The sequence below is a fragment of the Balaenoptera acutorostrata genome, chromosome 2 (genome assembly GCF_949987535.1).
Source record: "Balaenoptera acutorostrata chromosome 2, mBalAcu1.1, whole genome shotgun sequence".
In the NCBI taxonomy this organism is placed as follows: Eukaryota; Metazoa; Chordata; class Mammalia; order Artiodactyla; family Balaenopteridae; genus Balaenoptera; species Balaenoptera acutorostrata.
Genome location: NC_080065.1, coordinates 103,329,667 through 103,354,716, shown reverse-complemented (window position 1 = coordinate 103,354,716; position 25,050 = coordinate 103,329,667). Strand labels below are relative to the sequence as shown.

At 36.0% G+C, this 25,050-nt stretch overlaps 1 protein-coding gene across 1 annotated transcript in view; it reads left to right on the top strand.

Annotated features, from left to right (window-relative positions):
• The window catches only part of LOC130707135 (peroxisomal multifunctional enzyme type 2-like), a 75,045-nt gene that overhangs the window by 12,225 nt on the left and 37,770 nt on the right, over window positions 1-25,050 (top strand). Inside the window, exons 3-11 of the mRNA XM_057540367.1 lie at window positions 7,068-7,175; window positions 9,458-9,517; window positions 11,124-11,145; window positions 11,246-11,292; window positions 12,806-12,890; window positions 13,981-14,168; window positions 20,298-20,389; window positions 22,997-23,021; window positions 24,606-24,734. Of these exons, the coding sequence (XP_057396350.1) occupies window positions 7,068-7,175; window positions 9,458-9,517; window positions 11,124-11,145; window positions 11,246-11,292; window positions 12,806-12,890; window positions 13,981-14,168; window positions 20,298-20,389; window positions 22,997-23,021; window positions 24,606-24,734 (756 nt within the window). The remainder of the gene's footprint in view (window positions 1-7,067; window positions 7,176-9,457; window positions 9,518-11,123; window positions 11,146-11,245; window positions 11,293-12,805; window positions 12,891-13,980; window positions 14,169-20,297; window positions 20,390-22,996; window positions 23,022-24,605; window positions 24,735-25,050) is intronic.

Here is a 25,050-nt window from a genome sequence, read left to right as displayed (position 1 = left end):
AGTTGCATAATCACTGGTAAAGATGAGTTACAAGTTCCTGTGGTCTGATGCCAGAGCCTGTGTTTTTAACCGCTGTGTGATCCTGACAGCCAGAAGGTGAACTGCAGTGGGGAAAGTGAATTGTCTTTGAAGTTAGGTCAGGCTATAAATCCTGTTTCTGCTGTCTAATTACATGACCTCTGAATATTAGTAGCCACCTTACCTAATAACTTCCAGGATTATGGTGGGGATTAAATGACATCAAGAATTAAAACCTTTTGTAAAGGGGGTAAAAAGCGAATAATAGTGACTGCCTACCGTGTGCTGGGCACTGTGCTCAAGATTATGTCAAAGTGAGCTTAGGGGGCATCCCAGGCTGGCGTGAAGTCGTCTAGGGGAACAAAGTGAGAGATGAGAGATCACAGGAGGTCAGGTCATGTAGGACCATTTAGTTCAGAGTAAGGACTGGCTTTTACCCTGATTGAGATGGGAAGCCATTGGAGAGCGTGGAGGAGCAACATGACCTCATTTAAGGTTTAAGTGGATCATTCTGAGTGCTGTGTGAGGAATAGGTTCTAGGGGAGCAGGCGTGGAAGTGGAGAAGTACGTTGGGCATATTGGGGTCTATTATCCTATTAACAATTCTTGTCCACACTTGTGATTTTTTGTTAAAAAAAAGAAGAGGAAGCAGAGAGATCTGTCAGGTTATTGCAGTAATCTACATAAGAGATGGGGGTGATTCAGACAGGTGGTAGGGATGGAGGTGGTGCAAAGAAGTTAAATTCTGGATATATTTTGAAGGTAGGTATGGCAGGATTTGCTTATTTGCTGATGTGGGTTGAAAGGGAGAGAGAAGGATAAAGTGGTGGTTTACCGAGATAGGAAAGACTGGAGGAGGGCCGGATTCGCAGAGAGGGGACATTCCCAGTAGACTTTCAGATGGGGATAGTAGGTAGGCAGTGGGATGTAGGACTCTGTAGTTGGGGGGACAGGTTGAAGCTGTGTAAATCTGTTTTCAGTTTCTAGGTGGTATTCAAAGCCAGGAGACTGGATTAGATTACCCAGGTGGTGAGTGCATATAAACAGGAGATAGGGTCCCAGGACTGAACTCTGGAGGGGACTCAGTCTCTCATTTTCAGTTTCTTCTCCCTTTAAGGAGACCTTTGATGCCTTCTTGTTGTTGAGACAGATTAAGTCCCTTAAATTAAAGAGCCCTAATTTAAGACGTTGCTTTCTAAACTGTCACAACATTTTGGAGGTCTTCAAATATTTAGATACATTTATGGCCATTCTGGAAAAGACTCTGATGAACTAGGGTGATTGTATCTTTCTACCAAACGTGAAAATAGTATGGCAGCTCTGTGTTTTCCGCCTTTTCTTTGGCTGTCAAGAAGCTTGAGGGTAAACCTGACACTGTCCCCAAATAGAGTAACTACCATTAGCATATGGTTTGAGTAGGCTTCTCTTTCTCTGATGTAACGTTTTCTTAATTTTTCCATTTTTTAATAGCCCTTGCACATTTAAGCAACCTTAAATACTTTTTGGTAGCAGTCAGGACATGAACAGAATACAGGAAGAAATCCCCATTGGGCCCACAGCTCTAAAATCAATGAAATGATTCTTAATGCTATTGTTTGCTATCGGAAACTTTATCAAAATAGGAGGAAAGGCATCAAGCATAGAAAACAGAAATGTCTGGAAGAACATCCAAGAGATGGTTAATAGCAGTTACCTCTGGGGTAAGACACGGATTAAAACGACTTTTTGAATCTGCAGGGTTTGAATTTCTTGAAAGCATTAAAAAAAAAAAAAAAAAAAGTAAATAACCTCTCCAAAAAATAAGTACACTTGTAGTATAATATTGCCCGTGTCATCTTTTTATATGCTTCTCAGATTACTCATTGTAAAGGATGTCACTCACAGAATCAATACATATGCAAGTTATTTTGATTTTGTAAATTTGGAAGCACCATTTTACTTTGGAAATAAAAGTCGTATATAGATATGTCATTGGTAGTGGATATGACTCAGCTGGTGTCAAACCCTTGGATTGAATAAATATATGAACACGAATATGTGTAAGCACAGTGATAAAGCACTCTTCAAATACAAAGCATTATAACATTATTACTCTTGATAATTAAGTGGCAAGTTAGAAACTGCTATATAAGCAATTTCCCGCACTGAGCTACAGCAAAAAGGACGAACTACTTATAGTAAAGTGAAACAGTAAAGTGAGGGCAGACTTTAAGGGATCTTGAAAGTTAGGCAGTGAATAATTAGGGTTCCACTGCAGATTTTGAGCAAGGGGATGACGTAGTATAAAGGCTGCCTTTGGGCCATTACCCAGCAACAGTCTGCTGATTGCCTGGAAAGATTAAGATTGGAGGCAGAAGACCACCGGGAAGGCAACTGTAGTAATCTGGGCATGAAATTATAGAATAGGAAAGAAATGGCAGTAAACGATTCCTCGAAAGAACTGGAAACTCCTCAGTGCACAAACTGTCTACCTTGCGAGCTTAAAGCACCTAGCACAGTGCTGGATACAGAGTGGGAACAGAGTGAACATTTGAAGAATCATAATGAAATTGATGTCAAGCCTTGATGGCTCAGTGACATGTGCTGTTCAGAAATGGGAGAAAGGAAAGAGTACCTGGGAAATAACTCACCCAGCAAACTGATGTTGAGAAGATGGGACAGTTTGAGGAAGATGATAATCAATTTGCTTTGCTTTTTTTTTTTTTTTCCTATCAAACTATAAGTGACGTATATTCCCTCAGCTGGTTTAGCAGCCCTGATATCAGGAGACCCAAAGCATGTTTCTTGCTCTAGTCTTTGGAGCCAATAGTCAGGGCTGAAGGATAGCAAGAAAGAACAAGAAAACCAACTTCTGAGAGCAAAGTCCTGTACACAAATAGGATTGCTAAAGACAAATCCAGATTTCTCAATCTGGTTTATGTAACAAAACACTGGAAAACAATGTATGTAATGCTCATCAAATAATATTAATGCTCCAATGTTACCTCTGTTTCTCTTTCAACATTTCAATAAAGGAACTTATGATCTGCAACACATATAAAGAATTAAAATCTTTTATAAGTAAGGGACACGTACACATCTGTAAGAAAGAAAAACACCCCAAATGAAACGTGATTTAAGCAGGCAAAACAATAAGAAGTATAAATGACCAATAAGCCCATGAAAATAATGTTACCTTACTAGTGCTCAAAGAAATGTAAATTAAATAATGAGCTACAACTTGTAATCATTTAATTGTTATACTGAAAAGAATGATGATGTCCAGTGTTGGGAGGATATGGGGAAACAGGCCTTGTCACAAACATGGTTCTGTTTTCAGGCTTGGATAGCTGATAACTTGATACTTTGTATTTAGGTATCCATTTACCTATTAATAGAGTACTTTTACAGGCTCCAAGTGTGTTTTAGAATTCTCTGGATTCTTATATCCCTGCTCTAGTGGTTAGCATATTGCAGGTATTTAGTAAAATCTTGGGGTGGATTTTTAGTAAAAAACCTTATGTAGTCTTTAGTAGACTATCCAAGTCATTGATTTATTTAAAATGACAGAAATAGGAAAAAGATTTTACATCTTAAAAAAAAAAACAAAACTCTTCAGAGCTATAAACTGGATTTTATATGGAGGATTTACAAATATATCACTTTGGGGGATATTTTGATGGTTTTAGCTGAAAAGACTCTGTCCTTAACTATCATAATCTTAACCATTTTTACTCCCTAATTTAAAGCTATTTGTTTGACTGGGGTGGCTGATTTACTGTTCCTTCTATATTCTCCCCAAGCACATGTGATTTTTTTTTTTTTTTTTTTAGTGGAAATAATTAGGATAAAAGAAACTTGTTTACAGCATTAGAGGAGCAGAGTGGTATTGTGGTAGGTCCAGGTTCTAGTCTGAATTTTGCCATTTCATACAGCCTTGGAGCCTGGACAAGCTTTGGAGCCTGGAACAAGTTACATAACCTTTCCTAAACTTTGCTCTTCTGCGAAAATAGGAACAACTGTTCCTGCCAAACTCCTAAAAAGCTGTATGGAGATCAAATGCAGCAATGTACATAGATGGGTCTTTGAAAATGTAAAGTATATACATACCAGTATAAGGCAGTAATGGTATTTTAAAATATTATTGTGATTAGAATTTTAGTCATATATTTAAGCTGAACAGTGTCACATAGTGTGGATACATTTCTCTTTGTATACAATCTGTGAACATTGTTGCTATCCAAGCCCTTCAGCGTGTAACCAGTGCTTTTCTAGTTAAGCCTGAAATCCCTGTGATTTAGCTCTGGTGATAGTGGGATAACTGAGTGGGGTCAGTGTTAAGTTTGTACTCTCTAAGGTAGAGACTTGTCTTGAATAAATCTATTCTGAAACTGTTTCACTGCACATCATTGATCTCAATAATTATTTATACAGTCTTCAGTTCTTACCTTTGCTTGCACTTGGTTGCACTTTGAACAGTTTCCACTTGGGGGTAGTGTTTCATTTCACAATTGAACAATTCTTTCTTTACTTAAGTATGGCCTTTGCCAGTTTGCTCTTGAACTTTCCCTTGCTTAGTTAAAAAGGGTCTTAATAGACTGTTAGCCGCATGTTTTAAAATCTTGATTTTTAAAAACTGTTTCCTGTCATTTGAGTAATTGTACAGAAATGAATAATTAATAGGAATTTAGTCTTGAGAAGCTTAACACTTTTTTTTTTAATCTCTGAGGGATAATGTAAGCCTTTTCCCCATTATTTTGTGTCTTTGCGGCATTTTTTATTTGCAGTAAGGCTGTTAAGACTATATTGTTAGAAAAAATATATCCCAGTCCACATTTTGAAAAACTCATTTCCTTTAAGAGTAAAAGCACATTAGGCTAGCTTTGCTTGGTACCATCCCTGTATCTCCCTTTACCACCCAACCCCACTTGCAGCCCTCACTCCAGCCCCCACCAAAAGAGAACCATTGTTGAAAAGAAAAAAAGATCTTGTGGGTTTTTCTTTTTTCCCCAGGTATGGTAATTATCAATTTGGTAATATTAAGAGACTTTAAATTTTAGTATATACCTCTATGCCATTTATTAATTAGTAATTTTTAAATTGTTATATTCTGCACAGTGTGCAATAACCCTACAAAAATGATCACTTTGCAATGCAAATTAATTCTTTGTCCCAGGTATTTGTTTTAAATTCTGTTTTTTCCAAGTTATTTGGCATTGATCTATATATCTTTTCATTTGTTTTTGCATGTTATTTTGTAAATAATTAAATTATTGTATAAATTACCTTCGTTATCATATTATTTAGTTATGTTGGCTTTTATAAACTTTATGATGCAATTAGTGCATTAGTGTAGTTACCACATACTTAACTTTCAGTAGATTATAAACTCTGAGGATAGGCACCATTCTTATACATCTGTAGATTTCTGTAGATTTCCTTGCAAATAGTAAATGTGCAATTAATGTTTGTATCTATATAATTGGATATAGGGAGATGTTATGTGGTAAGTGTGGTCAGTTGTTAAACATATAAATTACATATATGCTATAAATTAATGACTGAACACATATTAGTTGTGTATGTAATTTCTGACCTCTTTCAATAAATAGTTTTTATTTCTTTTTTTGGTAGACCATGACACACTATGTTTTATAAAAATTCACGTGTGCTTCTCCAAGAGTTTAATATTGTGCTTGTTCTTTTTTTTTTTTTTAATAAATTTATTTATTTATTTATTTTTGGCTGTGTTGGGTCTTCGTTTCTGTGCGAGGGCTTTCTCCAGTTGCGGCGAGCGGGGGCCACTCTTCATCGCGGTGCGCGGGCCTCTCACTGTCACGGCCTCTCGTTGCGGAGCACAGGCTCCAGACGCTCAGGCTCAGTAGCTGTGGCTCACGGGCCCAGTTGCTCCACGGCATGTGGGATCTTCCCGGACCAGGGTTCGAACCCGTGTCCCCTGCATTGGCAGGCAGATTCTCAACCACTGTGCCACCAGGGAAGCCCCGTGCTTGTTCTTTATCACCATTCCTGTAAACAAAGACCTTCTTGACGTGGAGAAGATATTTCACATTGTGTATTTAACCTTTCTTTCTTTCTTTCTTTCTTTTTAATTATGGTAAGAACATTTAATATGAACATTTAACAAATTTTTAAGTGTACAATACAGTATTATGAACTGCAGGCACTATGTTGTATGGCAGATAAGATCTATAGAACTTATTCATCTTGCATTATTGAAACTTTATGCCCACCGATTAGCAACTCCCCATTTTCTCCTCCCCCTAATCTTTGCAACCACCATTCTACTCTCTGATTCTATGAGTTTGACTATTTTAGGTACTTTGATGTAAGTGGAATCATGCAGCGTTTGGCCTTCTGTGACTGGGTTACCATATTATCTTCAAAGCTCATCCATGTCATTACATATTGCAAAATTTCCTTCTTTTTTTAAAGGCTGAATAAATACATTGTATTTATGTACCACATTTTCTTTATCCATTTTTATCTGTCAGTTGATATTTAGATTATTTCTACATCTTGGCTATTGTGAATAGTGCTGCATTGAACATTTGGAGTGCTGTTGTCTCTTTGGTTCCTGATTTCAATTCTTTTGAATAAATACCTGGAATTGGGATTGCTGGATCTTGTGGCAGTTCTAGTTGTAATTTTTTGAAGAATGTCCATACTGTTTTCCTGTGTATTTAATCTTAAAAGTGATCTTTAGGTTTTTTTCTTTTCTTTCTTTTTGCTAAAAGTGGGTTGAATCATGGTCTTTTTCTTTCTAAAAAAGGAGAAGCATTGCACAGTTAAAAATTTCATGACATGAACCTGTGTTTAAATATTTTTCTGCTTCATATCTATATATATATATATTTTTTCATATCTATATTTAAAAACAAAGAGGCATGTTTTGAAAGTACGTATCTCATGGTGTGTTCAGTAAGATGGGAATATAGTAGTAGGGAATTAGGAAGTTGACTGAAGAAATACACTAATAATATAATTTCATTTCCAACTCATATTTTTAAGGTCTAGAACTGAATTCTTATTTGTTTATTTTTGCATCGCAGTGAATGATCTAGGAGGGGACTTCATGGGAGTTGGTAAAGGCTCCTTAGCTGCTGATAAGGTTGTTGAAGAAATAAGAAGGAAAGGCGGAAGAGCAGTGGCCAACTATGGTACAATATTTGAGAGAACTATACTGCTTGTTTTTTTTTTTTTTTTTTTAAAGTTTTACTTGATTTTATTTATTTATTTATTTATTTTTGGCTCTGTTGGGTCTTCGGTTCGTGCGAGGGCTTTCTCCAGTTGCGGCAAGCGGGGGCCACTCTTCATCGCGGTGCGGGGACCGCTCTTCATCGCGGTGCGCGGGCCTTTCTCTATCGCGGCCCCTCCCGTCGCGGGGCACAGGCTCCAGACGCGCAGGCTCAGCAATTGTGGCTCACGGGCCCAGCCGCTCCGCGGCATGTGGGATCTTCCCAGACCAGGGCTCGAACCCGTGTCCCCTGCATTAGCAGGCAGATTCTCAACCACTGCGCCACCAGGGAAGCCCTATACTGCTTGTTTTATATTTCCTCCACTGATGCTGTTTCTCATGTTAATAAGTATTGAGCAAATATCTTGGCATTCCAGTATAATTATGAAATTAGATTTTACCTAAGTCTGCCAAAGATGTTTAGTGACGTATTTTTTAAACTTTTGATGTAGATTATTTCATGAGTCTAACTTTTATTCAGTTGTCTATTTAATATTTTTAATAATGAGCGCATGATATAATCAGTACATTACTGTAGATGTGAATATGAATATGGTCTTTTCTTAAAAGACCTGCCTTAGCTAAAAGGTCTTATGTATTTCTACAGAGTAACATTAAATTCTTCGTTTTAAAATTGCTTTTAAAAAACATTTCTTAAAGTAATATAGTGTAAGAAGTGAAGTGCCCCCTTTCTGCACCCAGCCTTCATATTACATTCTGCACAGGTGATCATTGCTGTATGCAACTTTCTTATCTTTATGAAAACGTAAGAGTCAAAGTTAGGCATTAGAAATAAAGACAGCAAATACAACCTTTATGTTTGATGTATTGATTCTAATAGTATTTGTAAGGAATCTTCTTGAGTAGATTTACTTTAAAAAGCTAGTGCTTACTGACTTTTCTGCAAATTAGATTGTTTTTATGGACCAGGGAGAAAATTAGATTGCCAGTGACTTTATTCTGAAATTTTAGAGGAAAGGAAATAGGATATGATTTGTTTTGAGAGTTCAAGGGAATAATGAGACAGACATTTTAGTATCTTATTTCCACATTGAGAGTCTAGAAAAATGTTTTCAACTTAAAAAAATTTCTGGGGTTTTAAAACCTATTTTGTAAAGATAAAGATTTCAGACTCTCTTCCCTGCCCCTCAGTTTTGATATTCAGCCTGTATCAATCAGGATTCAGTCAAGAAAACAGAAGCCCCTCTCGGTTTTCCAAGTGTGAAGGGTTTTATACAAAGAATAGAGACTTACCATTGGAAGGTCTGGGCAGGTGCATGTCAGGGAAACTGTCGATGACCATCGCAGCTTGTGGCAGGTGGTTTTCAAGAGCTCACCTGCATGTGCTGTCAGTCTCACATCTGCCGCCTGCTCACAAGATTGCCTGCGTTTACAGTCTCTTCCTACTTTTCCTCCCTTTAAGCGAGTATTTCTTTTTGGCAGATCTAACTCAGGAGCTTATGGGTCCCAGGGAAGGGACCTGGCTCCCGCTGTGATTGCAGAGGAAGTAGAAAGAGGCAATGGTGATGTTGAGTTGACAGCTGACCATTTGACACACAGCTCTGGGGATATGAGCCCTTCTCCTGGGCTGATTAGCAGAAAATCACAAATCCGTAATATTTCATTGAGCTTTTCTTTTTGTAGTTAGTATTACAAAAACAGTAGGTTTGTTTTCCAAATGTAGTGATACAGAATTGAACATGCTTTTTCAAATTAAACACGCTTCTCCTTCCCTCCCTCTGAAAGTCTCATTTGCATCCTTAAGGGGAAGTGCTTATGTGGCTATTTAAAATTCAACAGAAATGAAATAAAATAGATTATTCCATTTGTCGTACTAGCCACACTTCAGGAGCCACATGTGGTTTGTGGTTACCATGTTAGTGCAGAAATAGAGCATTTCCATCCTCACAGAAAGTTCTGTTGGACCATGGTGTCTTGGATATTATTTGTCAAATACTTCTCATTTACCCCCTCTCTCTTTTTTTTTTTTTGGTAGGTTAAAGGATTGCCTTAGGGACTAAATTTCTTTTGTAACATGTATCATTTATATTTTAGTTTGTTACGTGCCTGCAATATAAATGTATTTTCCTTGGAAATGAGTTCTGTTGAATGAATAGTATCTGTCATGTGCTCTGAGCCACAGAATTTAGAAGTCCTTTGTAAGGGATATTACTGAAGTTTTGTCCTAATTTCCCTTTCCCTCAGATTCAGTGGACGCAGGAGAGAAGGTTGTGAAGACAGCACTGGATGCTTTTGGAAGAATAGGTAATGTTTCTTTGCATTTATGGTACTAACAGAGCAGCTTCTACCTTTCTAATGAAATATATTTTATTTCACTTTTGTTTATTAAAAACTCTTTTTTGGTAATCAAATTTTTAGATTTGTTTTAAATTTTAATTTTTTTACATACCCTAATCTTATTCCACAAAGGGCTTGAGGTGACAGTTTTTTTTTTTTTTTTTTTTTTTAAAGTAATCTTTTATTTTTTTATTATTTATTTTTGGCTGTGTTGGGTCTTTGTTTCTGTGCAAGGGCTTTCTCTAGTTGCGGCGAGTGGAGGCCACTCTTCATTGCAGTGCGCGGGCCTCTCACTGTCGTGGCCTCTCTTGTTGCGGAGCACAAGCTCCAGACGCGCAGGCTCAGTAGTTGTGACTCACGGGCTTAGTTGCTCCGCGGCATGTGGAATCTTCCCAGACCAGGGCCCAAACCCGTGTCCCCTGCATTGGCAGGCAGATTCTCAGCCACTGCGCCACCAGGGAAGCCCGAGGTGACAGTTTTTATGCATGTATGTGTTGAGTTTGTTTTATATTTTTTTGTACTTTAAGAGCCTTTAAAAAAACTTGTAAGTATTCTCTAAGTTTCCTTTTTATAATAATTTAATCATACCCCAAATATATTTAGAAAATAAAAAATAAATCAGTATTTTGGCAATAGAGGACCCAGTGGAATATTTTAGATAATTATAATGATTCAGATGAAAATGATTCAGTATCTTGCAAATTAATTAAGATGAATTATATAAAATAAAAATCTTCATTTTTAAGAAGCATTTCAAGCATTTCAAATATATTGTTTAATTTTCCTGACTTAGTCCCATACATTGTTAGTAAAAGGTTATTGAATTACTAGGGGGAAACTACTGCAGATAAGCCCAACGTGTTTATAATCTGAAAAATGTTAATTTTTGTAGTTTGAATGTGTTTCCCCCCCCTTTTTTTGGTCTAGCATATATATTTTTCTAGCTATATTTGGTTGAGTTTGTGAGAGACCTGTTCACATAGTGTCTGACACAGGGATAGAGACCACAAAGTTCTGAAGTCATAAGGTGAAAATAGCCACAAGATGGTGGTTGAACCTTAAGAAACAATCCCTTCTATTTTATAGTGAGAATGCAATTATGTATGAAGACAGGCCATCAGTTTCTCACTCTAATGGTTTCCTTTCTGGGCTTTTGACTTTTGAGTGGCAAGGAAAAATCTTTTAAACTTTTAAGTTTCCCAGTGAATTTTGAAGTTAATTGAGGGATGGTTTACGATTACCACTGAATTCTAAGAACCTAAGAGTTGTGTGACTGCTAATTCTGTAAATAAGCTCACAGAATTTTGGCAGGAGGTAGAGGTGGAAACATTTAGGTATGTAGACTTGAGAGGAAAGCACTGATATAATGGGGTACTTATTGTGCTTTTGTGAATCCGATTTTTTTTTACTATAGGTATAAAATTGTGTTCTGCTAGCATTTGTTACCTATTATATCTACTTTTCCATGGGCAGGGGGGAGGCAGGGAACGCTTTTGAAAGAAATGTGTTGTAAGCAAAGGCAAATTAATATGCTTGCTTTTATATTTGTGACTTGAATATTTTTATATTGTAGATGTTGTGATCAACAATGCTGGGTGAGTATTTCTTTTTAAATTTCCAATAAAGTAATGTACATGCAAACTTTTTTTAAGTGTTGACTTTCTCTTCTCAACATATATAATATCAATTTTTTAGAATTTTGAGGGACCGTTCCTTTGGTAGAATAAGTGATGAAGACTGGGGTAAGTTATTTTAAATATACGTTCTCTGGAACATACTTATCCATTTAGCCTTCTAATATTTGATACATTTCCACACTTAAGGAAAAACTTGCTTCTACCTATTTTTGCTTCTGCTAATATAAGTGATGAGTAAGCTTTACAACTGAAAATGAACAGTTGGAAGAAAAGGCTTTTGTGACTTTCGTTCGTTTCCCTTTTTCTCTTTGAGAGATTGTCAGCGTTTTCTTGCAGTATTAGTTGTTTCTAACAGCCTTTTGCATGCTTGTCTGGCTGTGTGATTCTTATTTCAAGAGCAAGAGTAGGCTATGACTACTGTAAGCAGACAGAAGGAAATGCTAAAAAAATCAAAAGGAAATGCTAAAAAACAAAAACTAAAAACGATGGAGATCTGAGAACTGGGTGGGAAAAACCTAGATATAATTTTGAAACTTCTAATAAGTAGGAAAAATTTCCATTAGGAATGTCATGTTGGAAAGATTGAGTTTAGATGATGAACAGTCACAGTTATAAAATTTTTTTATCCTGTTTGCTCTTTTTTGCCCTTACTTTCATTGGCTATCAGAACTAAAACAAGCATTGGTGGCTGCGACGGTGGCAGGCATGGTAACTGAGATGAATTACATCATTGTTTATAGAGTGTGTTTCTGGGAAATATTGCCAGAAGTTCTTTTGGAAGAAGGAAGATATCTTTCTGACTTAGAATTAAGCAAAGACGGCTTTTAGCTTCCAATTCCCTTGTAATAACTGGAGAAAAAAAGGAGCTGAGAAAGATAGAATTTGTTGGCAGAGGGGACTTAAGTCGGTGCTTTGCTTTGAGCTCTGATGGGGCTGGAGTGTGTCCTCTTCTGGTTTCATCAGAGTAAGATTAAATCTGGAATTGTTTGTTTATCTGCATCATCCTCCAAGTTGTCTGTTCATTAGATTGACATTTCAGAAAGCAGGCTTCTCTGTCTCTCTTTTTCCCTCTTTCCCTCCCCCTCTTTCCTACACCTCCACGCCCCGACCCCCAGCTCTCTCTAACTCATTTGCAAATCCTGTTAAAAATAGGGATTTAGGGATATACTGAACATTTTATAAACATTTCTTGATGAAGAACTGAGTGGTTTTTGATTATGCTTTAACTAACGTTTGTGTTGAGTCCCAATTATATATGTAAAATTCTTGGTTATTTGTATTATGAATTTTTATATAAAATAGGCAAAAATTAAAGATGGCATTGCACTTAGATATGCATAGGCATCGTATTTAGGTGGCATTATATTTATGATAAAGTTAGATATATTAGATAATAATCTAATCATAAATTATAGGCAAAATAGGTATGAATTATTGATTGGTTATGTAACTGGAACTAAAGCAAAAATGATTACTCAGAGTGCAATGTGACAATAGCTGATTTTGAATGCTAGGTATAAAATGAACATCTTTGTATAAGTAAGTCTTTGCTTATGTTGATTCTGAGATAGGTCTGTCTAAATTTGACAATATTCATGATAAAAATGTCTTGTTTTAGATATCATCCAGAGAGTTCATTTGCGGGGCTCATTCCTGGTGACCCGGGCAGCGTGGGATCACATGAAGAAACAGAAATTTGGAAGGTAGAGTTGTATGTGGCTGTCAAGGGGGTTTGGAGATGCCGTGTGTGGGTTCTTATGTCCAGAGGAAAAGAATTGCTTTGACGTTGAAAAATACACCTTCAGATATGCACAGGCTTTTTAAACGTAGTTTTGGAAGATGCCTCCCCGTTACATTGGTGTCAGTCATAGATTAGCGAGGTGGACAACTTAGTATTTCTTTTCACCTCCTACTTTTCATTATTAATGATTCTCCTGCTATTCTCTGATATTTTAGCAGTACAAACATTGAGGATTCAGCAGTACTTTATTCTCTAACCAAAATATCATTTTTTGTGCCCAGTGACCAACTGGGGAGAGATGAGTGGCTGTTTTCTACTGGCTGACACTGGTCAGACATGAGTTAGTCTTTGTAAACTAGGAACGGTAAGACTCTTATAGTTGCGTCTGTGTGACTCAGACGTGGCAGACCTAGTAAGTGGCCCCATGCTCTCTAACATAAAAGTTATTCCTGTTAACTCAGGGTTCACACACATCTACTAGAAGTAAATTGCGTGTGATATCTGTTCTTATTGGAGAGTTCTAGTATATCTTGATACTAGCAGTTTCTGAAAGTCAATGATAGGATTTACTTGTTCTACTAAGTAGAGTAAGTGAGATTAGGTCAGATTATGAGATGGTATTATTTAATATGAGGCATTTAATATTATCCAGAAAGGGAAAGGAGCAAAGTTCTGAGGACTAAAGAATTAGAACTTCATGATCTAATATTTCTTACTAAAATTTTAACTTGTAAATTGGCAGTTTATTTTATGTTTATAAATACTTATTGTTTTCAGTACATAATGAATATACATTCTTACACTTGAATTCATTTGATCCTGACCAGGGATTCTTTCTAAAACAATAAAATCTCACAGTTGAATTTTGAGAGATTACTTTTATTATTTATATTAATTTAGATATATGAATCATGACTTTAAGAACCTAATGGCAGTATACAGAGTTGCTTTTGACAGGTATAATAGTAATGAAAAAGAAAAAAAAATGCTTAGAGTTGCAACAGTATCAAAATATAGAAAAGATGATGTTGAGAGATTGATTTTCCTTTTAGGATCATCATGACTTCATCGGCTTCAGGAATATATGGCAACTTTGGCCAGGCAAATTATTGTGCTGCAAAGCTGGGTCTTCTGGGCCTTTCAAATTGTCTTGCAGTTGAAGGCGAGAAAAGCAACATTCATTGTAACACTATTGCCCCTACTGCTGGATCACGGTTGACCCAGAACATTTTGCCTGATGGTAAGTAGTTTAGATTTTTTTTAATGCTGTTCCTCACATACCTGTGTGGCGTGAGCTTTGTAAAAGTATTTAATTTTTTGAGTAGCTAAAAAAATTTCGTTACAATTTAAAAAAGCATTATGTGTAGTTTATGTTCATTATAGAAAATTTAGGAAAGCACAAACAAACAAAATATGACCCATAATTCTACCACACTGAGATAAACTTTCTCTTTGTGTAGGTAGACATACATACATTTTTTCTTTACAGAATGAGGTAATAGCATTCTTACTGGTTTATAATTATAATTATGTAAAACAATTAATAGATTGTTTTTTAGGGCAGTTTTAGGTTTATAGAAGAATTGAGCAGGTAGTAAAGAGAGTGCCCATATACTCCTCCTCCCACACAGTTTTACATCAGTGTGCTACATTTATTACAGTTGATGAACCAGTATTGATCAATGTTTATTTATTTATTTATTTATTTATTTGGCTGCATCGGGTCGTTGAGGCATGTGGGATCTTTCGTTGTGGTGCGTGGGCTTTTCTCAAGTTGTGGCACGTGGGTGTTCTCTCTCTAGTTGCGGCGCATGGGCTTCAGGGTGCGTGGGCTCTATATTTTGTGGCACGCTGGCTCTCTTGTTGAGGCACGTGAGCTCGGTCGTTGTGGCACCCGGGCTTAGTTGACCCTCGGCATGTGGGATCGTAGTTCCCTGACCAGGGATCGAACCCGCATCCCTGCATTGGAAGGCAGATTCTTTATCACTGGACCACCAGAGAAGTCCCTGATTGATTATCATTAACTATAGTTAATAGTTTACTTTAGGGCTCACTCTTTAGGTTGTATGATTTTATGCGTTTTCACAAATGCATGATGTTACGTACCCACGATTCTAGATCATACAGAATGGTTTCACTCTAAAAATCCCCTGTGTTCCATCTCTTCATCCTCTCCTCTTTTTCCCAAATGTCTGGGAGGATTGAAGCTCATTTCTTTTTATCACTACATAATATTACATGGTATGTAGGTGCCACAATTTGTTTTTTCATTCACCTATCGTGGAACATTTTCATTGTTTCCAGTTTTTGACAGTTGTGAGTGAAGCTGCTATAAACATTCATGTGCAGGTTTTTGTGTGGACATAAGTTTTCAACTCATTTGGGTAAATATTAAAGAGGATAATTGCTGGATTGTATGGTAAGACTGTCTTTAGCTTTGTAAAAATTTCCAAACTGTCTTCAAAAATGGCTGTATCGTTTTTCAATCCTACTAGCAGTGAGTGAGAGTTCTTGTTGCTCCACATCTTTGCCAGAATTTATTATTGTTAGTCTTTTGCATTTTAGTTCTTTTAATAGGTGTATAGGGTATTTCATTGTTTTAATTTGCAGTTCCCTAATGACTTATGATGTTATGCATGTTTTTCCTTTGCTTATTAGCCATTTATTTGTCTTCCTTGGTGATGTGTCTGTTCTTATTTTTTGCTCATTTTTAAATTGGGTTCTTTGTTTTCTTCTTCTTTTTTTGGGGGGGGGGGTTCTTTGTTTTCTTGTTGTTGAGTTTTAAGAGTTCCATGAATATTTTGGAAACAAGTTCTTTATCAGATATGTGTTTTGCAAATATTTTTTCCCAGTCTTTAGCTTGTTTTTTTATTCTCTTTAGTCTCTTTCACTTTTGAAGGATAATTTCACCGGGTACAGAATTCTGGGTGGGTAATTTTTTTCTTTCAACACCTGAAATCTTTCACTCCACTCTTCTTTTGCTTACATGGTTTCTGAAGGAAAGTCTGACATAATTCTTTCCTTGTTTCTTTATGCATAAGGTATTTTTTCCCCTCTGTGTTCCTCCAAGGTTTTCTCCTTGTTTTTTCCACAGTTTGAATATAGTATGCATAATAATAGGTGTAGATTTTTGGCAATATTCTACTTGATGTCTTCTGAGCTTCCTGGATCTGCGGTTGGTATCTGTGATTAACTTTGGAAAATTCTCAGCCATCACTGCTTAAAATATTTCTTCTGTTGTTTTCTTTTTTTCTTCTACTTCTGGTATTCCCATTATGTGCCTGTTCTATCTTTTTATTTTAATTAATTAATCGATTAATTTATTTGGTTGGGCCGGGTCTTAGTTGCAGCAGGTGGGCCTCTTTAGTTGCAGCTCACAGGCTCCTTAGTTGTGGCTTGCAAGCTCCTTAGTTGCAGCACGTGGGCTCCTTAGTTGTGGCATGCAAACTCTTAGTTGCGGGATGTAGTTCCCTGGCCAGGGATTGAACCTGGGCCTCCTGCATTGGGAGCGTGGAGTCTTAACCGCTGCGCCACCAGGGAAGTCTCAATGTATCTTTTGTAATTATACCACAGTTCTTGGATATTCTATTCCCTCTTATCTTTTTGTCCTTTTTTCTCTTTGCATTTCATTTCAGTTTGGGAAGTTTCTATTGACATATATTCAAATCAAGCTTACTGATTTTTCTTTTTTCATTTCAAAATGTTATATTGTTTTTGTGTTTTAACATTTCCTTTTGATTTTTTTAGCATTTCCTTCTGTCTGCTTACAGTAGTCATCTGTTCTTGTAAGTTGTCCACTATTCTCCATTAGAGCCCTTAGCATGTTAATCACAGTTATTTTAAACTCCTAGTTTGAAAATTCCAAAATCTCTGCTATATTTCAAGCTGGTTCTGAGGCTTGCTTTGTCTCCTCAGCCTGTACTTTTCTTGTCTTTTAGCATGCCTTGAAATTTTTGTTGAAAACTGAACATGATGTATTGGGGTAGTAGAAAGTGTGGTATACAGAGCTTTATTGTGAGGTTTCATGTTTATCTGGCTAGGAGTTAGGTTGCGTTTATTGGTTGCTGTAGCTGTTGGTGTCAGAGGCTACATTTTCCTCTTTGTCGTTGTTTTTGTGTCCCCTGTTGTCTTTGGGTTTCCCTAGGTACTCTTTGTGTTTGCAGCTCTCTCAGTTGTAATCCACTGTTATACTGGAGGCCTGTTGAAGTGGTTGTAAATTATGGCGAGGGGAAGTGTTCTATAATCTTATGATTAAATCCGCAAGTTTTTTAGCAGGTCAAAGTCTCTGGACTCTGAGCTTCAGTAGAGTTTTTTAGCCTTTTTTTTTTTCTCCCCTTATTTGAGACAGGAAGGCTAGAGGAGTTCCACTAGTCTAATTGCTCTTCCCTTAGGTCAAATAAGGCTCTGGTAGCTTCCCTTGAGGATAGGCCTTTGTTAAGGAGAACAGAATGCTCTGGGCATATTTCAAAATGATTTTGTCTTATTGATTTATTTATTTTGTTACCCTCTCCCTTTTTCTCTGTAACATTTCAAAGCAAATCTTAGATGTTGCATTTCACCTAATAAATACTTGGAAATGTGTCTCTAACTAACAGATATGGACATTATAACCACAATGCCAATATCACACCAAATAAAATAATTCATTACCATTGTCTAATACCAAATTTATATGAAAACTTCCTCGTTATCTAAAAAATATCGTTTTAGAGTTAGTTTATTCCACAATGGTCTAAACAAGGTTCACAGTCGTTTTGTTACTGTATCTCTTAAGTTTTATTTAACATATGATAGTTCATTCTCCTTTTTGAAAAAGTGCCAATTATTTGTTGAAGAAACTGCGAGTTCATTTGTCCTGAAGACTATTCCTCATTCTTGATTTGGATTGCCTTTGCACTTTTGTGGAAAATCAGTTGACCATGTATGTATGTGTGGGTCTATTTCTGGATTGTTTGTTCTGTTGTATTGATCTATGGGCCTGTCCTTTTACCAATACCATGATGTTTTGATTACTATATTTTTATAGTAAGTCTTGAAATCAGGTAATGTGAGTCTTCCAACTTTGTTCTTTGAAAACATGAAATATAAAGTTGTAAATTTAAAAATTTAAATGTATGATTGAGAGCCAATGCTTATTTATTTAGTTATATAAGAAATAGAATACTTGACTGGTGGAAAACTGTATGGTTTTTGATACTCCTGGTTTTAACATATATCTAAAAAGAAAATATCTGTAATACTTTAAAAGTAGTTTCTGTGAAACAGTACAAAACAATTGATGAGTGAAATTACTTTAGAATTAGCTGCTTCATGGCATACAAATGCTTATTCACAGTACCATTTTACTTTCCACGTTTGAGCTAACATTCATTTTAGAACTTGGGATTTGTAATACCAAGTATGTACTTGCTAGCTTTTCCTAAGAGCTGTGCCTAACCAGTTTGCTTTAGTGTAGAATAGCTATTTGTACCTGAGATCTAATTTTTTTTTCCTTTTCTTTTGTCAACAGGGCCATTTAAAAAAGTCCCTTATTTTAAAAAAACTTTATACTCTCATATCTTTTTGAAGGAATTCTTGTTAAAGAACTGGATTATTTAAGTATAATGCTACATATATATGCACAACAGTGTAGGTTACTGGCAAGAAGTAAAGTATCAAAATGTAATGCATAGTCATGAACTCACTGCTCAACCCAAGAATTGGAACATTACTTGCATCTAACTTTATACCTTCTATTCTGTTCCTCTGCTTCATGCCAAGAGATAACCACTATTTAGAATTTTATGCTTATCATTTCTGTGCTAGACTCCTACCTTAGTCACTTTTTGCCATTGGCTGTAGACTTTCTTGGGGAAGCAGCAAGTTTCCAAGAAAATATTGAAAACTTGAGCTTTTAAATTTGCTTTCCTTTGGGAATGTAGCTTCCATTAATTTTGACCTCTAGAGATGTTAGGTCACTGTTTAATGTAGTATCTTTTATGTCCACCAAACCCTAGTGAAAGATGTTTGGAGAATAAGATCTACTTTAGACAAATAATTTAAGTTTCTGGACCTGCTTTCTCTTCTGTAAAGGAAGAGAGTTGTTACAGATCATTTTTAAAAGCCCTTCAGATTCTGAATTCCTGTTATTTTAAATTTTGGTATTTATTACTTTTTTATAGTTTAGAAAAAGCCGAAAATTTATTTTGCCTCAGCGTTTTTCCTCTTTTCCTCTGAAATATTAACTTACAGGCTGTCAAAGGAATTATTTGTTAAAGAACCAGGTGTTATGAGTAATGTGGGGAGACATTTGCAATTTCATTTCCCCCTTTGAAATATATTTGAAAAATGGAAAGTCATGTATGTGACTTACATGTTTCTTACATGAAAAGAAACATAATCTTAGGATGAATACCCATGAACTAACTTCCCAAGCTGTATTAGTTATTTACTGCTGTGTAATAGATTACTTCAAATTTTGTGGATTAAAACAACAAGTATATATTATCTCACAGTTTCTGGGGTCAGGAATACTGTAAAGTGAAAGGTTCTTAGAGCTGCTCTTTAATTTACAGGGACTGTAAATGTCATCTTTGTCACTTTAAAATATAAAACTGTATTTTGTCCCTTCACAGTTAAAATTTACATTTATTTGATTCTTTAAAGATTATAAGATGTATTTACAAATCGTGTCTCCTTTGAGCCTTGCAACAACTTAGTAGAATAGGCAGGTAACGCATTTTAATTACCATCTTACAGATGCAGACACACGTCCAAGAGAGTTGAGCGCTGTGCTCAATGCCCTAAATTGCCTACATGGCAGGGCCAGCAGTAAAATCTAGGTGTTCATGCTCCTTGTGTAGTACCTTTCTGCTCTGTTAAGTTGCTCACAGAAGGTATGCAGCAGGAAAATATTTCTTACACTTTGTGACTCATCAGTAACGGTTGCAAGGTCCATTTTCCATCATCTTACTGCCATTACAGTTGTCAAGGCTGTTTTGTAGTTTTCTAGCTTCTGGGAGAGCAAAATAGTTTTGGGAATGAATGGTACCTAAGTTCATTATGCTATGTATGCCTTTGCTCACCAGTCTTTGCCAAGGCAGCTTTAACTTGTCTTCTAAACAGTATGTTACCCATCTTGGAAAGGTATATCTGATGCCTTCTATGTTAGAAGCCTGAATATATCCATTGGGATGAAAAGATTCTTCTAAAAGCCTTGGATGTTAATACTAATTACTTATGTATATCTAATTTTTTTCTTATTTATTTAAAAAGTCTCTGAACCTATAATTTTATAAGTGAGGAATTTTCAGAAAGTAAAATGATTGATTGAATATGTATATATTCTTATTGATAGATTTTTTTTTCTTTTTTTGGCTATTTATTTCAGATCTTCTGGAAGCTCTGAAGCCAGATTACGTGGCACCCCTGGTCCTCTGGCTTTGCCATGAGAGTTGTGAGGAAAATGGTGGCTTGTTTGAGGTATTCTGCACCTTTGCACTTTCTCCCAAAGCAATATTTGTGTAATTAAATATAAAAAATGATTCAAAAATCAGTATTTTCCAGTTGTTCACATTTGTAAAAATCTGCATCAGTTGGTATCACTTGTATATTTTTTAATATTATGTATTTGTTATAATTAAGGAACAAGTATGACTAATGTCCTTTTTTGAGAAAGTAACAGCAACTTTGTAAATTGTTCTTCCCTAGTTCTTCATTTCTGATATTCTTGTCAAATGAAAATGTGACTGGCTGGTTTGATGTGTTTAGTCAGATACAGAAAGTCTCATTTGGTTAGAGATGCTGAGTAGTAAAGTGAAGGGACAGAGGTGATGGTTTAAAGTCAGCCAGGCCAGGTTTTGATTTCTTGCTCTGGTAATTGCTGGCTCGCTGGAATATTGTACAGATTAACCTCCCTGAGTTTTAGTTTTCTTGGGGTTTTGTTGTGAGAACTGGAGATCATATTTTTAAACTCTTAGCATACCTAGCAGTCACCCCTCAATTTTAACTATTATATCAGTATAGCAGGAATTCAGTCTGGGTATGATAGATCAGTAAACACAAATTATTTGTATTAACTTTAAAAATAAACTTTGCTATGTTTCCCTATCGCAAAGCTTTACAAGTTTGCTATAAAAATAAAAACCACACATAATCCTACTATCCAGTGAGGTTCAGTTTTCACTCTATAATCAAAGTCCCTTTAGATTTCCTTATGCTGATTTATATATTTTTTGGTCCTCATTTGAGTTTGATCTCTTTTTTCTTTTCTAGCATAAACTGTTATATTTTAGACCACCCCCCTTTATTTGAGTCTCTGTGGTAATATAATAATAAACCTGTTGCATGCGGAATACATGACATCCAAAGATATTTCTTGGTAGCAAAATTACCTGGCTCAGTTTGAAGTGAATGATATATTAGCCTGATTTATTTGAATAAAAAGCTGTTTAGTAAATGAAAAACAGTCTACACCTGTCTATGCAGAGATAGGCACCTCTGCTTTCTTAATCACAGTCGTTGATTGTGAATTGTGGAAAATTAGAGGTGGAAAGAACTTTACAACTCTAGATTTACAGAAGAGAAATTTAATAATATCAAGCCATGTGGAGCTCCAAATTTGTTCTGCCTGTCTTTTATCTCATTAAGGAATTAAACAAAAATTCTTTGTCTTTTACATTTATATTTGTTATTAATTCTGTGAACAAAAATAATATATGCTTTTTGTAGAAAACTTCAAATATATAGGGGAGTTTATAGAGGAAAATAAAAATCACCCACATTACCACTATCGAGAGATAACTCCTATTAATATTTTTATGGATATTCTTTTCCAGTCTTTTATTAGATGTGCATTTTACACGAGTAGTCTTTTTATTTTAGGTATACAATTTACACACATACCCAGACATGCACAGATAACTAGGATAATGCTGTAGATGAAGTTTTGTATGTTGTTCTTTTATTTTACTATATTGTGAACAGTTTTAGTAAGGGACATTTGCTGTGTGAGATTGAGTGCAAAATACAGTAAGAGCGGTGTGTAATATCCTGACTTAAACCTTGAATGTAAATTGACACTTTGTTTGCCAAGTTTTGATAGATATCTAGAGTGGCAGATAGAGATTTTTTGGATCAACTGGAGCTGTTGTTTCTAGCACCTGCGAGGAGTTTGCAGCTTGTTGCTTCACTCCCCAAATATGATAAAAGATGATATTTTTCTTGCCTGTTATCAGTACCACTGCCACTTTAACTACTCTGACAGCATCAAGGCCGATTGTCCTGTTAATATATGTAAAGGAATGAGTGATTAAAAAGCCATACCCTTGAGCGTAGAGCCACTGAGAAGTGTGCTGTCTGCTGGTACAGTTTCTTCTGTTATATGCATGTGGAACACTGTAGTTGTGGTGTTTGAAGATATGACAAACAGATTTTCTTACATCAGACATTTTCTTCTGAGGATTTCCTTGAATGGCTTCTAGAAAAAATACCATCTTTCTGGACGGTGATTAATGTATTTGGTCATTTGCCACATTTCTATATAAAGGTGTTTCATTAAAATGAGTATGTGTAGTTCATTAAGTCAAATCCTGGCTTTATTTTTCTTTGCTTTTTATTTTTTTTTATTCATTAAGTCTTTCTAGAAGGACATGTATTTCAAGTGATGTGCTGGGCAAATTTGGTATTTATATTGTTTAACCTTCATGGTTACTTCATGAAGAGTGTATTATTATCCTGATTTTATATAAGGGGAATCTTGAGTTTAGGGAAGTCAAATTATTTGACCAGGAATCAGACAGCTAGTCTGTAGAAGAACTGGTATCGCACCTTGGTTTCTGTGCAAAGTCATGCTTTTCTACTACATGCATTTCTGCTATATTGTGTTGCTTTATTTTTCTACTCTGATAACATGAATAGTGCAAAGTCATGCCGGCCAACGGAGTTTTGTAGAGCTGCATTATTTTCATCCATTGTCATCTAGCATTCTGATACTCGTAAAAAGATAGCTGCCTGTTTTGTTAATTTCATGAAAATTCTATTAGTAATTTCACATTAGATGGTATAACTTCTTCCTCCTCTTTTTGGTAGGTTGGAGCAGGATGGATTGGAAAATGTAAGTCCCTTTTGGTTTTTGGTTTGCCATACATTATTTCCATATCTTTAAACCTGCATATCCAGGTAGAGCTGGGTAAAGACCTTGTCAAATGCCGAACCATTGGATTTAGTGCACGCATAATCAAACTCAAACATTGTAATAGCAACAGGTCTTCTAAAACATGGAAGTTGTCCTGCAGGCCTGTGGTATTTTCAAGGATCTTTTCAGTTTTTTTCCTATTAGCAGTGCTTATTCAATATTTGTCCTGTCCTATTCAGAACTGGCTGTTTTTTCAGACAGCACAGTCTCTCTTTATATTGATGTTTGTCTTCCCATGTCTCCGGCACCCCACATGCTTGTTCAGCAGAGTAGTGAGTGGGAGGGAGGGCGTTTTTTGAAGATGGGAAGAGCTCTGTCCTAGGCAAGTTCTCCAATTCTCTCAGTGATTCTTTTCTTCTTTGGAGCATGAGACATCAGAAGGAGACAGTGGGGAATCACACTGGACAGCTTTCTAGAAGAGAAATTGCAGCTGATCTATAGAAATTATTCTCCTTCAGCCCAACAGTAAATTCATCTGGCTTAAGTCCTCTTTTCCCCCAGTTCTTAAACCTTGTGAGCTCCAGATTGGATAATTACTTTATGGTGTTTAAAAAAAATTGTGAACATTCCAATATCCCAATTCAAGTTTTCAGTTGGATGCTGGTATCAAAATTAATTGAATTATTTAAAAGGCTGCCATTACTGGATGACATTGTTACAACATATTGTAGACTATTATTAATGACTGTTCTCTAAGTTATGAAGTAACTTATTCAAACATTTTTAAGTGTCTTATGACATCTTTTAAGAAAGGAAGATCAGTTGTTGCAATAAAAGCTGTATATGGGACTTTATCAATAAGAAATCTCTAGAAGCTTCTGTCATTCCCCAGGACAAATCTTCGATTTAGTAATCATCAAAGTCTGACCATTCTGTTTAAATAAGGTTCTGTTTATTCCTCAGGCTTTTTAAAAAAGACACAATGTTAAAAATTATCTTCATGGAACTTATGCAGCAATGATGATTTTTGTGAATCTGGGCAATCTAGTTGACTTCCCATGGACAAGGAGGAAGAGCAAAGGGAGGAAACGGGAGAATTATGTGGGGTTGTCTGATATGTTAATTTGATTATCTGGAGTCTTTGGCCTGTTATCACCACTAGTTTTCAGTTTTCTATTCAACAAAGCTCTACTCTGTTCTGTTACCTTAAAGTGTATTATCTAAGTGATCTGTGGTGATGAAGACAGTCTTTTGGTGTGATTATACATAATTTAACTTTCTGATTCAGCATTTCATCTTACCTTTAGTAGTATCTGGCATAGTCAGAGGAGGGAGAGGTTTTCCCTTCAGCTTCAAATATTAGAAAAAGAAATTTGACATCCTAATGGGTTTGTTATTCTTTTAAAAAAATTTTGTAGTAAAAATCTTTAGAAGTTAGAATCTTTTTTCCAAATTCCATTTTTCTTGAAGTTAAAAAAAAAAATTCAGGAGACTCATGAATTCTGCTTTCTGTCTCGCTCTTAAACTGTGTGTTCAGTATCTTAGTTTTGTTTCTATAACCAGCACGATGGGAGCGGACCCTTGGAGCCATTGTAAGACAGAGGACTCAGCCAATGACTCCTGAGGCGGTGAAGGCTAACTGGACGAAGATCTGTGACTTTGATAATGCCACCAAGCCTCAGAGAATTCAAGGTAAAGAGTCCCAAGTCAGTTCAGTCCTGGTTGGGGAATCAGAGGCAACAAAGCATTCTCTTCTCTTATGGAATTGTCTTCTTAATTGTGATAACTTAGATGCTCAAATCATCTAGAGCACATTTTCTGCTCCAGTAGGTATTAGAACTCTCCAATTTAAGGTATGTATGTTACTCCCACTGTCAGTTTTTCAGTTTTCTTATGATCCTGATTTTTTGGTATATGTGTGATGGAGAGGATGGTAGGAGGTGTTTACCCATTTGTGCTCAATGCATCTATTCCCCATCTGGTGGTTGGTTTCAAAGTCTTGCCTTAT